At 31.8% G+C, this 15330-nt stretch overlaps 1 protein-coding gene across 3 annotated transcripts in view; it reads left to right on the forward strand.

The window, feature by feature from the left end:
• The window catches only part of SEC24A (SEC24 homolog A, COPII coat complex component), a 62064-nt gene that overhangs the window by 21449 nt on the left and 25285 nt on the right, over positions 1-15330 (forward strand). For 2 of the 3 annotated variants that reach the window (XM_074360690.1, XM_074360688.1), the window contains exons 3-11: positions 1255-1425; positions 3014-3091; positions 3644-3804; positions 4107-4279; positions 5106-5208; positions 6304-6430; positions 8090-8199; positions 12407-12519; positions 13894-14012. In XM_074360690.1, coding sequence (XP_074216791.1) covers positions 1255-1425; positions 3014-3091; positions 3644-3804; positions 4107-4279; positions 5106-5208; positions 6304-6430; positions 8090-8199; positions 12407-12519; positions 13894-14012 — 1155 coding nt within the window. The remainder of the gene's footprint in view (positions 1-1254; positions 1426-3013; positions 3092-3643; positions 3805-4106; positions 4280-5105; positions 5209-6303; positions 6431-8089; positions 8200-12406; positions 12520-13893; positions 14013-15330) is intronic. The other variant, XM_074360689.1, reaches the window with a different exon arrangement.

The raw sequence follows: 15330 nt of genomic DNA on the forward strand, positions 1-15330 counted from the left end.
TATTGAGGAAATGTATTGAAAAATTTCATGTTTAGGTATCTTTATTCCTTTAGTTTACAAAATACAGGTAGAATATATTTTTAAAAATTGGGGGTAGGGTGGGAATAAGGTAATTAGGTTTATTTATTTATTTATTTTTTAACGGAGGTACTGGGGATTGAGCCCAGAACCTTGTGCATGGTAGGCATGCACTCTACCACTGAGTATAATATATTCCCCCCAGGTAGAGCATATTATAAGTAAAATTAGTTACCTATTTCACTAACAAATTCAGAGGATAAAAAAACCTTGGAATGAAAAATTTAATGACGTGAATTTTATCAGTATTTTATCTGCTTTGTTCCTCCTCTTTGGCAAATGAGACGGTAGAAGCAATATTATTGATTTGAATGAGCGGGTGGTTATGGGTTTCAGAGTTTTCCATGTCACATAGAAGAATTTCCCCAGGAGTAACTGACAATGTTTTTATACAAGTCAGAACTTACTGTCCTAATAGAAAATTGGTGAAACTGAGTCAGTGAGATACTGGTAGATACAAGAAAAGATACCATGTCATCCTTAGTTTAGTTTGATGGGTAGTTTTAAACCTCTTGGTTAGCAGTGTTTCATAAGATTTATACACAAACTTTGGATTGTTTCCTGATTTTTAAGCCTAGGGAATGTTCTTAACATAGTATTTAAGAGAATATTGAAAATAAACTAGTTTTAATTATTATTAGGTAAACACTGAAAAGAGTACAAATTTATAATCTAGTTTTAACAGGTTATATCCCCAATAAAAGTGAAGCAAAATGAAATAAAACTTGGAGGATTTAGAATACCCACAATGCTTTGAAAGCTAACTCTAAACCTAATTGATGATAATTGAATGGACCTTATTGATAGGCATTCATAAAATTTTATTCATGTTAATTTCTACTGGAATATTTGATGTGGCCTGTTGAAACTCTGTGATCAGTTAATGAAAAATTAATAAACAGGGCATTGTATCTATTCTGTAAGTGATTTGAAGCTGATTTTATATTTATACTTCTTTAATTGACAGGTAAGAATTATGGTAGGAGAGACTTGGAAATGTATAAAGTATGCATATGAATTAAAAAGCTATTAATCTGGAACGTTAACTTATTTCTGGTAATTTGTCAGTTTATAATTAAAATATAAATTTGGAAGTTACTTAGATATGGAAAAAGGCTGTTTTGGCCTTTTTCCTTAAGTTCTTAAGTGACCTGTGAAAAACCAATGTTTCCATAGGATCTGCACCCCCCTTAGTGAATCCACCTCTGCCTACCACTTTTCAACCAGGAGCTCCACTTGGGTCCCCTCCAACTGGAGCACCACCTCCAGTGAGGGCCCTTACTCCTCAGAAATCATCACATAAAGTTGTGCCCCCTCCTTCGTTTAATTCAGCTAGCAACCAAGAAGGTAAGCATGGCAAAAACCAAGTCTAGTCCTAAAGTTTTAACTGAGGATGGAAGGATCAATGTCATCTGAATTCTGTGCATTCAAATCATATTTTTTTCAGAAAAACTAGTTGTTTGGGTTAGGGAAATTCTAAATTCCCTTAGGAAATTAGAGTTTAAAAAAGTTCCTCAGAATTCCCTGCCCTATGCTAGAATGTAGACTAGCTTTTGGGATCACTGCTGTTAACTTTTTTTTGTTGTTGCTGTGCAGATTTAAAAATCATGGCTATAAAGTTAGATGCCTTTTGGGAGATGGAGGCGAGAGGGGAACATGGACATGGTGTTACAGCTATCCTTTTAATATATAGGCTCTTTTCCATGGAAGCAGTATTTTGATTGCCACTGTCATTGTAAATATTAACAAATATTTATGAGCTTAAGTAAAAAGTCAAATATACAATCATTTTGATGTTTTATATAAATAATAAAATGTTTAAAAGCATTGTCTTTAGATATAACTTTAAAATATGTTTATTAATTTAAACAAAATATTTTGTAAAATTAGAAATTTGATTTTAGCAGAAATATAACCATTGCAACAAGATGTTGAAATAGGAAAACAGAAGAGGAGGGATAAAAACCACTGCCCATATCCCACTACTCAATACAATCAATATTACTGTTTTTGTTTTTTCTTTTAGCATTTCCTTTTTTTAGTATTGCAAGTAGGGAAAAAACTGACCTGTGAATAATTCGAAAAGAATGGTGTTAAAAATGACTAACAAAATGATAAAGCAATGTCCCACTGGTTGCCACATTATATTTTTGAAAATCAAACTACAATAAATATTTTAACTTTTAACCAACTAAAAATATGCCCTTTTTGTTTGTTTGTTTGTTTCTGTAAATAGTTTTGACTAATGTTTACCCCTGTATCAACTCATGGCTAAAGTCATGATGGTCTTGAGAATTTGAAAGAAGTTACTAACTTTATTGAAGCTATTAAACTTATCTATTTGGTGTTAAAATGAATGTTAAAATTAGCACCTTTCTTATGTGCTAGAGGTTGATGCTGTTCATTAATTTTAGTTTCTTCTGTACCTAAATTAGAGCTAATAAATAGTAGAGGTACCTAGAGATAAATTTTTATTATTCATTTTAGTGGTTGTTCTCTAGACTTAAGCGCAGTTGTTCTAATGAATATGTATCACCTTCAAATTAATTCTAGATTCTACTCTGTTTTTCCATATTTTGAAAAAAAGATTTTTATCCTGATAATTTTGTCTTTAAAGAGCATGTATTTTGGTGATTCTTTTTTTTTAGTGTGTACTGCTCCTTAGAGGTTTTTTTAATGCTGCTCTCACGACTGCTAAAATTTTTCAGATAGTATATAACTTTATAAACTCCACAAAGTACCATTCTTTATTTTATATATTTAAAAACTTGCATTGTTTGAGAATTTTATTTTCACATTATATATTTTTCCTGGGCTGTGGTTTATACTATTTGTCATTTCAAAAGTTACTTTAAATTTTAGACATTAGATCAAATCTTGCAGAAATTGTAATAATTGTTCTAATTTAAATATTGTCAATAAACTTCCTTCTTAGGTGTTCCATCAAATACTAATAATGGATCTATGGTGGTTCACAATAGTTATGATGAAATTGAAGGCGGTGGCTTCTTGGGTGAGATGCTATGAAAGTTTTTTGATTTTTTTATGTGTTCCTTGTAGAAAACAAAGAAGAAAACTTCATAATTATGTCATGCAGTGATATCTGTTAGCATTTTTTATCTCTATGCTTTTAGATCTTTTGTTAGCTTTTTTACATTCAGAATTGGAATTATTGGCTTCATTATTATTGTGTTATGACTGTAGAGTATTTTGATCAATTAGATCTCTTTAAATTTATTTAATCAGTTGAACAGTTAGTATATTTTAAGTTGTTTTGAATTAGTATTTTAGTCTAAATACAAATTTTAGTACATGCTATGAAAGGAAATCAACTATACTAAATTTATTTTTGTGTGTTTCCAGCTGTAAGTCCACATTAGCTAGATTTTAATCATTGCTATTACTTTGTTATTCGTGTTTGTCTTATTTTACCAAAGTGATAAGTGAAAGTATTAAATTACTCAAAGGATTGTGGAGTTAAAATTTCTATAATGTAATGGATCTATGTGTTGATTTAAAGTACTCTGGAGTATAAAATAGAACTTAAAAGTTACCTTGTTTCTAGCAACACCACAGCTTACTAATAAGAATCCCACAATGAGCAGAAGTGTTGGATATTCATATCCCTCCTTGCCACCTGGTTATCAGAACACACCACCACCTAGTACAACGGGAATGCCACTCTCTTCCTTGAATTACCCAAGTGGGCCACAGGCTTTTACTCAGGTAAACTTTTTATTTTCTTTCTTTCTTTCTTCCTTTTTTTTTTTAACCTATGTTCTACCTTTTAGTTTAAACTGTATTCCCATGAAAAAGTTTTAGGAAGGTAAAAATGAACATTTTTAACCAACTAGAATGATAAGGAATATTTCATAAGGCTTTTGTTCTGTTACGTGCTCTAACACCAAAAAATTGACCAGAGAAAGTAGATTACAGTTTTGTTATTGAGAGAGAAATTAAGTAACCAAGTCCTTATACTCTTCTCTTTTCAACTGAAGGCTACTTACTTTAAAATTAAATGTCTTCAGACTCCCTTAGGTGCTAATCATTTAACTGCAAGCATGAGTGGATTAAGTCTACATCCAGAGGGGCTAAGAGTTATCAATCTCCTTCAAGAAAGAAACATGCTTCCATCAACACCTTTGAAGCCTCCAGTTCCAAATTTGCATGAGGACATCCAGAAACTCAACTGTAACCCAGAGTAAGGCTTCACACAGTGCTTCTTATCAAATATGACATTCTACTTGTTGTAAAAGTTTTCCACGTTTTTTTGGAGCTTCATGTGTTAGGACAAGTTGTACAAATATATTAAGTTATGAAAGTAGTTCTGCCTGCAGGAAACAGTGCTTAGTTAGTTGCTTGCTTGATGTTTGAAGTGTTCTAAGTCAAGAAATAGGGTTGTAACCCCTGAGCTAATAGCTGCTCATATCTGCTCTAATGGGACTATGATATTCATTATCATTATAGTGGCTACATTATATCTTCAAAGTCCAAAGTATAGGGATTTGAATCTTATAATTCTTTATCTGCTTTCATTTTAAATTGTTTCTCATACCAAACATAATTTTAATATTCTTTTCTCTCCTAAAATTGATTGTGAGTTTAAGTGTGTATGAAGACTTTCTGATAAATTGAATTTTATTTTTAAATAGTCTTTTTAGAACCTTCAGCAAAACCGAGCTTTTCAGTAATAAACTTAACTTTGCACTTACAAATTTGGGCCATCACCTTGTAATTCCAGTGCAATCTAGATTTACTTAAAGAAAAATAAGTTGTTTGATAGTCTGGACTATCTTATACACAAGCTTAGAAGAGACTTTTAATTATATAAAACAGGGCTATTACCATGCACCCTTTCTTTCCAAAAAGGATTTAAATATTTAAAAAGGATAAAATTTGTGAGGACCTATTGAACTATTTCATTAGTAATCTGATCCAATGTTAAAATGTATACCTGTTAAGTCTTTTTCTTTTTTGGTCCAAAAGAAATCATAGTAACAACTGACACGATTTTTACTTTGGTATAGGTTATTTCGATGCACGCTGACTAGCATCCCTCAGACTCAGGCCTTACTGAATAAAGCCAAACTTCCTTTGGGACTACTGCTTCATCCTTTTAAAGACCTAGTGGTATGTTTTAATAGTGAAAGTAAATGTCTTGTGGGAAATTATCTTGGTGATGAGGAATTTTCTACATGAGTGCAATAATTTGAGCTATCTTTCAGAATTTGACCATTAACAGAATTCTTTATTTGTATTTCAACCAGAAATTTGATTACTAAACACTTTCACAATGAGATAAAATAAACATATTATTGAAAAATTTAAGAGGTACTGAACAGAATAGAGGTACTGAAAAAAAATAAATGAACCATACTATTTTAAAAAGTTGTAAATTGTTTACTCATTAAACGACTTTACCCAATTTCCCAGTTCTGCAATTCTTGGAGTAAAATCTGTTGCTTTAAGAAGCTGTTTCAGAAAGAAAAAACAAAAAGAAGAAGGGAAAAAGAAGAAGAAGCCCCTCTACTATTGTCCTAAGACTCTGGGTCCTTGACATGTGACCATGTACTTCTGAGAAGATCAGTACCTAAGTGACTTACCCATAACAAACCTCCTTTTGGTGATAGGATTGTATTGCCTTTTTAAAAATTTTAATACTGTAGATCTTTTATTATATAGGATAAGCTATAAATAGGAGCATATTGAATATTTAAATATAATTTAACCATATTTTACTTTGTGACAGTTCTTTTATGAGAACTTAGTGACCTGTTAATGTAGCATGAAGAAACTTCCTAATTAATTGGTCATTTTTTTTAGATTGATCCTTCCTTTGCCATTCATCTCAAAGATACATGTAAATTTACTATGTTGTTTTTGCAATTTTAATTTTTAATAAGAAGATAAGTACTTTCTAAAAGGCAAAATTTAATGAGAATGGTCCTAAGGAAAATCACTGGGGTTTAAAAATCAACAAATTTTGCTTAATTTTTTGTGGGGTGATATGGACACATTTTGTTTGTTTCTTTTTCCTTTTTACTATTTTTTCTTTTCTTTTTCTTTTCTTTTTCTTTTTTTTTGAGGGGGAGACACATTTTCTACCTTGGTTTTTTTCCTCCAGTGTTACAATATCCCAACAATTATTTGGACGTTATGGATTAATTACTTGAACTTTAGGCATGATGATCACTGCCTTTAATAAATTAGTTCTGTTTTTTTCAGCAATTGCCTGTGGTTACCTCCAGTACAATTGTGAGATGCCGTTCCTGCAGGACATACATCAACCCTTTTGTCAGCTTTCTTGATCAAAGAAGATGGAAATGTAACTTATGTTACCGAGTCAATGATGGTATGTTTTGTTTTGTTTTAAACATTTAAACATTTCTACATGCATTGTAGGGAAATCAGACAACACAAATGTGAAGTTTAAAAAAAAAACCTTGTCCTTTAAGAATTAACAGTCATTGGGGAAGGGTATATATAGCTCAGTGGTAAAAAGCATGCTTAGTATGGACAAGATCCTGGGTTTATCCCCAGTACCTCCATTAGATAGGTAGATAGATAGATAGACCTAATTACCTCGCCCCAAAACATACAAAAAAATTAAAAACAAACAAACAAACCATGTCTTATTTACTTGTAATCTTTTCACGCAGAGATAAACGTCTATTAGCTTTTTTCTGGGCATTTATACTTACATATAAATAATTATATACTTCTTAAGCAAAAAAAGTGATGATATTATTTTGTACCACTTGGTTACATTTATTATAGTAAATGTATAATAACTGGCATAATATTTCATGGTATTATTTAAGCCTATAATTTAAGAAATTTTTTTATTTAGAAATTTTCCCATGCCTTTTCTCTAGGGTGAAAGAAAATAAGTCTACAGAGTAGCTGCCATTAGCTTCATTCACTGCTATATGAAGGGAGGTGGGCAGTGCTAGAAGGTTAGTTGAATGTAGTTTTCTCAGTAATTGAGGAGGAGGAAATCTCTCTTAGTAACTCTTTCATAGTTTATATTTGAGGAATATTACCTAACTAATAACATTATATTAGGATTAGAGAGGAAAAAAGGGTATGCCAATATCCACATTGAAAATTAGGTCTCTGTTTAGAAGGAAATTTCATTAAACATTGGGGAATGGAGGAACTTGAGATATTTTTAAAAATCATTTTTATTGTTTATATGTGTTTTTTTTAGGTGTAGAGTAAAGTGAGGGTAGGAAAGAAACATTCTTTTTACTCCAAAATAATTCAGAAAATGTGTGTATGTATAGTGTTTAGTATACCTTTAAAATCTTATAAATATGTGCTTCAATATATGAAATTAAATTGTAAAGGTTGAAGTCACTTTCATATGCAGCCCATACCATTTCATAAGCTGTGGTGACCCTTTAGCATATATCGGAATTTGAATTTTTAAACAGTTACTGGGAAGACAGATGCAATGATAATTTAGAAAATGGTCTTCAAGCACTAGTGTATTATAAGCAGTAGGCAATTGATGTTCCCAAGAGGTCTTATTAATTATTGAAACTCACCAAACCTTTAGGCTTTAACCTTTGAAGTATTTTTACCAGAGCCTTCTAGAGGCAGTCAGTCTGTACATTTCATATGTCAAATGTTACTATCCTTGTACCATTGTGAAATTTAAGACAAAGTTTAGTCTTGCATTTAAGAAAATAATTGGCATTTAATGAGTTTTTATCCTCCTTTCAAACAATTTTAGAACAACTTCCCAAGAATTAAGACAAAGAGGATATTAGAAGATAGGAAAAGAAAAATCACAATCATTGTAGTTGTAAAAGTAAAAAATACTGAGTGCCATTATGGAGGGAAACTGAATGGAACTCAGAATCAAAGTATATTTAGTCTATATTGAATTATTTATAAATTCGTACATTAAGAAAACAGCCAAATGCACGTATATTAAATATACTTTAATAAGTGTATTAAACTTAATCCTTTCAGTTTTATCATTATATGTTGTTAACTTACATAGTTCCTGAAGAATTCATGTACAACCCTTTGACCAGAGTCTATGGAGAACCTCACAGAAGACCTGAAGTTCAAAATGCTACTATTGAGTTTATGGCTCCTTCAGAATACATGGTAAACTTTCACTTTTTTACATAGCATAAATATTTCACTATACTTGGTTTTAAGTAAAACAGTATAGAACTTGTGGGGGAAGGATATAGCTCAAGTGGTAGAGTGCATGCTTAGCATCACAAGGTCCTGGGTTCAATCCCCAGTACCTCTTCTGAAAATAAATAAGGATACCTAATTACATCTCTCCCACCAAACAAACAAACAAACAAACAAACAAATACAGAATTCTTTAGGAAAATTATAGATTTTTAAATTGGTAAATATTATCTTTGTTTATAATAAAAGTAATTAATTAGTATGTAAGGGTAAGTTTGAAAAGTAATAGTGTAGGGGGGAGGGTATAGCACAGTGGTAGAGTGTGTGCTTAGCATGCATGAGGTCCTGGATTCAATCTCCAGTACCTCTATTAAATAAAATAATAATAAATAAAGTAATAATAAATAAATAAACCTAATTACCCTCCCCAAAACAAAACAACAGCAACAAAAAAGGTTAAAGTAGTGTATATAAGTTTCCACTTACGTTTCTTGTGTATCCATTGAGAATTTTGCAGTATAATATTGAGATGATATTTACTTTTAGGTCATTCCAGTTTTTTTCTGTTGCAAATAATGGTATGATGCACATCCTCTTGCAATTACTTTTACATATTTGTGTATCTGAGGTCTTGCATTTAAAATGATAATAATTATGCCTAATGTTTAGCATTTTACATTTTACAGAGTACTTGTATCTTATTTATTTATTTATTTTTACCATTTAAAATTTATGTATCTATTTTACAATATCATATTTTTATAATTGAACTATAGTTGATATACATTATATGTTACAGGTATACAGTATGGTGATTCACACATTTTTAAAGGTTATACTCCATTTATGGTTATTATAAAATACTAGCTATAGTACCCATATTGTATAGTACATCCTTGTATCTTATTTTATACCTGATAGTTTGTACCTCTTAATTCTCCACCTCCCCCTTCCCCTTCCCTCTTACCCCTGATAACCACTGGTTCCTTCTCTACATCTGTCAGTCTGTTTCTTTTCTGTTATATTTACTAGTTTGTTGTATTTTTTTTAGATTCCATATGTAAGTGGTATCTTACAGTACTTGTCTTTCTCTGTCTAACTTACTTCACTTAGCATAATGCCCTCCAAGTCCATCCATGCTGTACACCAGAAACTAATACAACATTTTAAATCAACTGTACTTCAATTAAAAAGCAAACAACCAACCAACCCACTTAAAATATGGGCAGAAGAACTTCAGGCATTTTTCCATATAGGAAATGTAGATGGCCAACAGGAACATGAAAAGTTGCTCAGCATCATTAATATCAGGGAAATGTAAATCAGAAGCACAGTGAGACATCACCTCATACCTGTCAGAATGACGATCATCAAAAAGAACACAAATAACAAATGTTGGCAAACATTTGGAGGAAAAAAGAACCCTGGTACACTGTTGGTGGTAATATAAATTGGTGCACCCACTATGGAAAATAATATGGAGATTTCTCAAAAACCTAAAAATAGAACCACCATATGGCCCAGCAGTTCCACTCCTGGGGATATATCCAAGAAAAACAAAAATCATAATTCAAAAAGATACATATACCTTGCAATTAATAGCAACATTATAATTGCCAGGATATGGAAGCATCCCAAGTGCACATCAATAGATGAATGGATAAAGATGATGTAGCATATGTAAGTAATGGAATACAACTCACCTGTAACAAAGAAGGATATTTTGCCATTTGTGGCCCTTCGTTCACTTTTTTTTTTTCCCCACTTCAAAAACCAGAATTTTAGAACTGGCATAAACATTTCCATTGTATCCAAAACAACAAAATGCCTACAAATAAACTTAATGAAGGAAGTTACCTATACTCTGAAAACTGTAAAACATTGATGAAGGAAGTTGAAGATGGTACTGAGAAATGGAAAGCTATCTTGTGCTCTTGGATTGGAAGGATCAATATTATCAAAATGGCCGTACTACCCAAAGCAATCTGCAGATCCAGTGCAACCCCTGTCAAAATACTCATGACATTTTTCACAGAAGTAGAACAAACAGTTCCAAAATTTATATGGAACCAATAAAGACCCCAAATTGTCAAAGCAATCTTTTGTAGGTCTTTTTTTCCTCTTTCTTCTTTTTGTTCTCTTTTCTTATGGTTTGATGACTAGAGAAGTTCCTTTAACATTTGTTGTAAAGCTGGTTTGATGGTGTTGAATTCTTTTAGCTTTTGTTTATCTGTGAAGCTTTTGATTTCTTCATCAAATCTAAATGAGAGCCTTGCTGGATAGAGTATTCTTGGTTGTAAGTTTTTCCCTTTCATCACATTGAATTTATTGTGGCATTCCCTTCTGGCCTGTAGAGTTTCTGCTGAAAAATCAGCTGATTCCCTTGTGGGAGTTCCCTTGTATGTTATCTGTTGCTTTTCTCTTGCTAATTTTAGTATTTTCTCCTTATCTTTTAATTTTTGTCTATTTGATTACTCTGTGCCTTGGTGTGCTCCTCTGTGGGTTGATACTGTGTGGAACTGTCTGTGCTTCCTGGACTTGGGTGACTGTTTCCTTTCCCAAGTTGGGGAAGTTTTGGGTTATTATCTCTTCAAAAATTTTCTCAGGTTTTTTCTCACTTCTTCTGGGATCCCTATAATGTGAATATTAGTGCTTTTCATGTTGTCCCAGAGTTCTCTTAAACTATCCTCATTTCTTTTCATTCTTTTTCTTTTTTTGATTCTGCAGTGGTAATTTCCTCTAATCTGTTTTCTAGCACAAGTACTTTTGATCATCACAAACAGCTCCCTTAATTAAGCTAGGGATACAGCTGTGAAAGCAGATTTAGTTAAATGAATTGCCAAATACCTTTTTTTTAATTCTTATTTTTTATTGAAGTGTAGTTGATTTACAATGTTAGTTTCAGGTGTACAGCAAAGCGATTCATATATATATATATAACTATAGATATATACTCTACAGATAGATAGATATATCCAGATTCTTTTCCAGTTCTTCAAGAAATTGAATATAGTTCCCTGTGGTATACAGTAGGTCCTTGTTGTTTATCTCCACATATCTTTTAGTAAGTGGTAGAGCTTGCATAAAAATCCGGGACTTTTCATATGGCTACTCTTTCTCCATGTCATAATATAAGGAAAAAGAATATGAAGATAAGACTTAATACCAATTTTTAATATTTTATTTTAGTATATTTTTGTGGTAATCTCTATCTGGTTAACTGGGGCCATTTTAGTATAGAAATTTTGAGAATTCAGTCTCTTTTCACCACATAGAAATTTCAGTGTAGAAAACATTTTTCTAACACTTAACTGGTTGGTAATGCTTTCTGCAGTGTAAATGTCCCTTTGTTGAATTAAAGCCAAAAAATTGGAAGCATTTGTTCTTTTGAATTGGCCTTCCTGGGTTTATTTTCCAGGTTTTGTAAAAAAAAAAAAAATGGCTTTTTTTAAATTTGGAAGCTTGTCTTAAATTTGGAAGTTATGCTCTTGTGAGTCACCTCTTGGGCAACCTATGAATTTGACAAGTGGTATGTGCAAAAAAATATAAGAATTAGTGTAATATATGCTGAGTTTTGATTGTGGTTATTTGATGCTTTTTATTGAATTGAAAACAAATCTTTGAATTTGGAAATTTAAAATATTCTTGTACATTTTTATGGAACTTGGCTGAAATATCTTGGTTAAATAATCAGCTCTGGCTAACTTGATTTGTCATTTTCAGAACTGTAATTTCCCTAAATTGTGAAATATAATGTGCTTAAGGAAAAGTCTATAAAACAAGAATATATAGGTTACTCAATAATAATAACACCTGTGTTAGCACCACCCAGGTCAAGAAACTGAATATTGCCGATACTCCCCAACGCCTTTCTGATCACATTTCTTCCCCTTCCTGTCCTACAAAAAGCACTCTTCTGACTTAAGACAATCACATCCTCATTCTTCTTTTTCTGAGTATGTATCTGAAGATAGTATAATATAGTTTTACCTGTTTTTTAAACTTCTTTTCTTTCTATATTGTTTTTCTTAATCTGTTACTATTTATTATAGTCTTCACTCACTCTGTAAATAATGCTTGTTTTATTGTTTTGCTGTATGTAGGCATGACAAATGATAGCTTACATATAATCCTGTTAAATGTGTTTAATGAGATCCTTTTTTCCCTTCAGTTACGACCACCTCAACCTCCAGTGTACCTCTTTGTATTTGATGTCTCTCACAATGCAGTTGAAACGGGGTACTTGAATTCAGTTTGCCAGAGTCTGTTAGACAATCTGGATTTGTAAGTATCTTAAATTAGAAACTAACAGGGTTTATAAAAGGAATAAGTAATTTTAAAATATTTTTATAAAAGTGATGTAATTATGTTCTAAAGGTCCACTTAAATCAGTTGTTAGCTTTAGGCCTCACTTTCTCTGAGAAACATTAATTTAACTTTTTATTATGGGAAAATTTCAAACATGTAGTAAATAGAAAGAATTTGATGAACTTCCAGGTACTGTTCCTCAACTTCAGTATTTTAACCTTTTATCTGTTCTTCCTTCATGTAATCCTGCTCCTCCCAGCCCAGCACACAGTTTCCACCCCCACTAGAGTATTTTAATGCAAATCTCTGTAAGCATATCATTTTACCTAAAAGATACTTGGAATTATTTTTAACCCTAACTAAAATATGAGTATCACACCAAACAAAATTAGCAGTAATTCCATCATATGATCTAATACCCAGTTCAATTTTTGTTCCTGGTTGTCTCAAAAATGTCTTTTTACTATAGGTTTGTTGGAATAAGAATCTAAAACAGTGTCTACACATTGCATTTGCTTGTCATATGTCTTAAGTTCCTTAAAATAACCTTACTTTAAGTGGTTCTTAGATACTTACTGTAACCCGTAAAAGCTAGCTTTCAGTGTAATGAAGTACTACTGTGCTCTTGTGTGGTAAGGAAGAATGTGCAGGACTAAATCTCTTCAGAAATGGACTAACTCCCTCACACTGGTGAAAGGCTTTCTTGTTCTTACCAGCATTTGTATTTTTAATGTTGTAGGTTGTATATAGGGATTATCTGTTGATGAGAGAGTTCATTGACTCACCCAAGCATGAACAACAAGAATGAAAACTAGTTTATCTTTTCTCCTATGAAACTAAGGTCTATATATATAAGTTCTTTGAAACAGATTCTTTTACTGATCTTCTTAAATGAATGCATTAAACAATATAAGAAGAGGTTTGGGCAAACATTTTTTTTTTTTAAGATATGTACTACCTAAATCCCTATATTGCATTTTGGAGTTGGTATATGGTATTTTTTTGAAGTATTTTTTGTAAATTAAAATCATCTACAAACTTTTGTATATACTTTACAGTATTTTTTAATGTGTCATTTCCTCAGTGATTAATATAACTTTATATGGGTATAGTGAGTTTTGGGTTGCTGTATTATTGCTGGGTTTGATCGTTTGGCTTATATGTAATGTTTTCACTTTGAGTAGGGTATGTTTTCATGGTGACTAATCACTGCATGGGTTAAAATATTTATGTTGGGACAGTTTCCATCTCACAAAAGTAGATATTTGTACGTAAGTCTTTGCAGATATTTTAGGTATATATATGTATATGGGAATACTTGATAAAATACTCTTCTGAATTTGCTTTTAGGCTTCCTGGCAACACTCGGACAAAAATTGGCTTCATAACATTTGATAGTACAATCCACTTCTACAGTCTTCAAGAAGGTCTCTCTCAACCTCAGATGCTAATAGTTTCAGATATTGAAGGTATATATTGTATACGTAAAATTATTTAACTGCCTTAAGAATTTTTAGTTTTAGAAATATTTTATGACTGTTTGACGAATTAGGAATGTGTGGTATGATTCTATGGTATTGAGGAAAACCTTGAGTATAAAATCATAAAATTGTTGGAAGTGTAAGATTCCTTCAGTCAAATCTCTTATTTTACAAAAGAGGAAACAGAACTATGGAGGTAAAGTGAGTTCTGAGCAAGGCAACAAAAGCAAGTTAATGTTAAAGCTCATTCAAGAAGTATTTGAGGATAGACATAGACTGTGGAACAGAATAGAGAGCCCAGAAATAAGCCCTCACATATATGGTTGATTTTTTGACAAGGATACCAAGACCATTAAATGAGGAAAAAACAGTCTTTTCAACGAATGGTTCTGGGAAAAGTGAACATACAAAAGAATGAAGTTAGACCTTTACCTTAAACTATATAGGAAACAACTCAGTGGATCAAAGACCTAAACTTAAGAACTAAAACTATAAAGCTCTTAGAAGAAAACATAGGGGAAATTATTCATGACCTGGGTTTGGTGGCGATTTCCTAGACATGACAGTAAAAGCTGAGACAACAAAAGGAAATAAATAAATTGGACTTCATCAATGTTAAAAACTTGTACGTGAAAGAACACTATCAAGTGAGTGAAAGACAAGTCAGAGAATGGGAGAAAATATATACATATGAAAGTCATATATATGATGAAGGAGTAATGTAAAGATCTCTTCAGCTCAGCAACAAAAGAATAACACAATTCAAAAACGGACAAAGAACTTGAATACACAAGTCTCCAAAGAAGATACACAAATGGCCAATAAGCATGTTAAAAAATGCTCAACATGTTTAGTCATTAGGGAAATGCAAATCAAAACCACAATGAGATACCGCTTCATATCCATTAGAATGGTTATTAGCAAAAAAATGGAAAATAACAAGGGCTGGCAAAATTGTGGAAACATTGGAACTGATGTATGTTGCTGGTAGGAATATATAATGGTGCAGTGCTATGGAAAACAATTTGGCAGTACCTCAAAAACTTAAAACAGAATTACCATTGTGATCTACCAATTCTGCTTCCCATTATATACCTAAGAGAACTGAAAGCAGGCACTCAAAGAAATACTTGTATACCAACGTTCATAGTAACATTCACAATAACCAAACATTGGAAACAGCCTAAGTATCCATCAACAGATGAATGGATAAATAATGTGGTATTTACATAAAATGTAATATTATTCATGTCCAAGAATGAAATTCTGATGAATTCTACAACCTTCATGAACCTTGAAAACATTA

Source organism: Camelus bactrianus, chromosome 3 (genome assembly GCF_048773025.1).
Source record: "Camelus bactrianus isolate YW-2024 breed Bactrian camel chromosome 3, ASM4877302v1, whole genome shotgun sequence".
NCBI lineage: Eukaryota > Metazoa > Chordata > Mammalia > Artiodactyla > Camelidae > Camelus > Camelus bactrianus.